This window comes from Amaranthus tricolor, chromosome 1 (assembly GCF_026212465.1).
Source record: "Amaranthus tricolor cultivar Red isolate AtriRed21 chromosome 1, ASM2621246v1, whole genome shotgun sequence".
In the NCBI taxonomy this organism is placed as follows: domain Eukaryota; kingdom Viridiplantae; phylum Streptophyta; class Magnoliopsida; order Caryophyllales; family Amaranthaceae; genus Amaranthus; species Amaranthus tricolor.
In genome coordinates, this window is record NC_080047.1 from 40935640 (window position 1) to 40937836 (window position 2197).

General features: G+C 34.4%; 1 protein-coding gene across 1 annotated transcript; it reads left to right on the forward strand.

Annotated features, from left to right (window-relative positions):
• The first annotated feature begins 656 nt into the window (after window positions 1-656).
• On the forward strand, window positions 657-1718 carry LOC130810819 (polygalacturonase inhibitor-like). The gene has a single exon (XM_057676945.1). It carries the CDS (start codon window positions 657-659, stop codon window positions 1716-1718), a length of 1062 nt encoding a protein of 353 aa, XP_057532928.1.
• Window positions 1719-2197: the final 479 nt, after the last annotated feature.

A 2197-nucleotide genomic window follows, 5' to 3' on the forward strand; every position in this document is an offset into this window, starting at 1 on the left:
AGTGATGTGCCAATATATATAATAGTAAATAAAATCACAACCACAAAATTTATAGGATTAATTAAAATAATTTTTTTTCATCTCCGTCTACAACTACAAATTATAAGGGAACCACAATTAAATTGTTTTCACATTTACAAATTAAGAAGCAGTCCACCACAAAAATATGTTCACATTTACAAATTAAAGAGAGAAAATATCAACAAAAACGTGTTCATATATACCAAAAATAATTACTTAACATAAAAATGTGACAATTAAAATAAACTGCTTTACAATGAAAATAAGACATTTACTCTAAACGGAGACACTATCAACATCAATTGTATAAAGTGAATTCCAAAAATATCCCATATGGGCATATGGCCTACATGCCACAATAATTTAAAAGACAAATAGTGAAAATATAAATTCTTGTGAGAAATGATCTCTTCATGAGATCGACTATAATTAGATCCATCAATAAAGAAAAATGAAAAATACGAATACGTATTAAGATTTATTAGACTGGATCTAAAAGACATTTTTCAGAGAGACAATTTCAAACAGTTACTGAGATTGAATTAAAATTACAATGCTTATCCAAACTCCAAATATCTCTATAAATATAAACATTTTCCGTCCGATCCAACCAAAATCAAGTTCATATTGTAAACATGATGAACAACAAACCAAATATTCCTCCTTTACTCATCTTCACTCTCGTCTTCCTCCTCCCTTCACTCACCCTCTCAACCCCTCCACCCAGACCCGAACGCTGTTACCCGGAAGACAAACGGGTCCTCCTCGAACTCAAAGCCTACTTCGGCAACAACCTTACTGACTTCTCCACATGGAAACCCGAAACCGACTGTTGTAACAAATGGAGCGGTGTACTCTGCAAAAAAATCCCCAAAACCAATATCCGACGGGTCAACTTCCTCGAAATAATCGGGTCCGATAACATCGTGGGTCCCATCCCACCCATAATCGGTAAACTCCCTTACCTTGAGACCCTAATCTTAAGACTACTACCCAATCTCACGGGTCCAATCCCACCATTTATAGGCAAACTCACAAATCTACAATACCTCTCGCTGAATTGGGACAGTCTTAGCGGACCCATCCCAAATTTCTTATCCCAACTTACAAACTTAGCTACACTCAGCCTTAACAACAACCATTTCACGGGTACTATCCCATCTTTCTTGGGTCACCTCCCTTTTCTTAGTGGACTAGACCTTTACGAAAACCATCTTACGGGCACAATCCCAAACACATTCGGGTCTTTTACCCATAAAACATTCATCGATTTGCACAACAATCACTTATCTGGGTCAATCCCAAAATCATTAGGACAGGTTAATTTTGAGATTCTAGATCTTTCGGGAAATCAATTAACGGGTGATGCATCCTTTCTATTTGGGGAAGATAAGACCGATTTGGCACACTTAATCCTTTCCAGAAATAGATTGTCTTTTGATTTCTCAAAGGTGGTAATGCCTGTTGGTGAGCTTAATTCCAGCTTGTTGATACTTGATTTAAGCCATAATCAGATTTATGGGAAGTTGCCTAATTGGTTAGGGCAAGCACCACTTTTGTATAATTTTGATGTAAGCTATAATCGTCTTTGTGGGACCATCCCTACTGTTGGAGGGAAATTACAGGGTTTTCCGGTTTCTTCATTTCAGCATAATTTGTGTTTGTGTGGTGCTCCATTACCTCCTTGCAAGTCTTAAACATTGGTCTTGTTTCTAGTATTCAAAAATGTACGTCGCCCTACGAAAATAAGTGGGAAAAACCAGCTCACGTGCTATTGTTCTAGGAATATAGTCCTTTCTATGTCTCATTTATTTTATACACTCTATTTAATGTACTTATTTAAGTTTTAATATCTCTAATTGTGCATTATTAAAAATTATGGAAAGTTGATATGAGTAATCCTTGCATTGAGACGAATCAAATAAGATCTCACATGACTATGTTTTAGCTTGTAGATTATTAATAAAATACAAATCTAGAGTAAGAAATAAATAGTGTCCAAAAAGAAAATGGGACATTAGTACTGAATTGGAGGGAATAGTACGTAACTACAGTACTAGTATGAGTATTATATTTACTTTCTTTTAATTTCGTCTATATATTTTTATTTATTTTAATTTTATCCACACAATTTAATTTTTTTATTTAAGAAAAATTATCATGAATAATATAATCT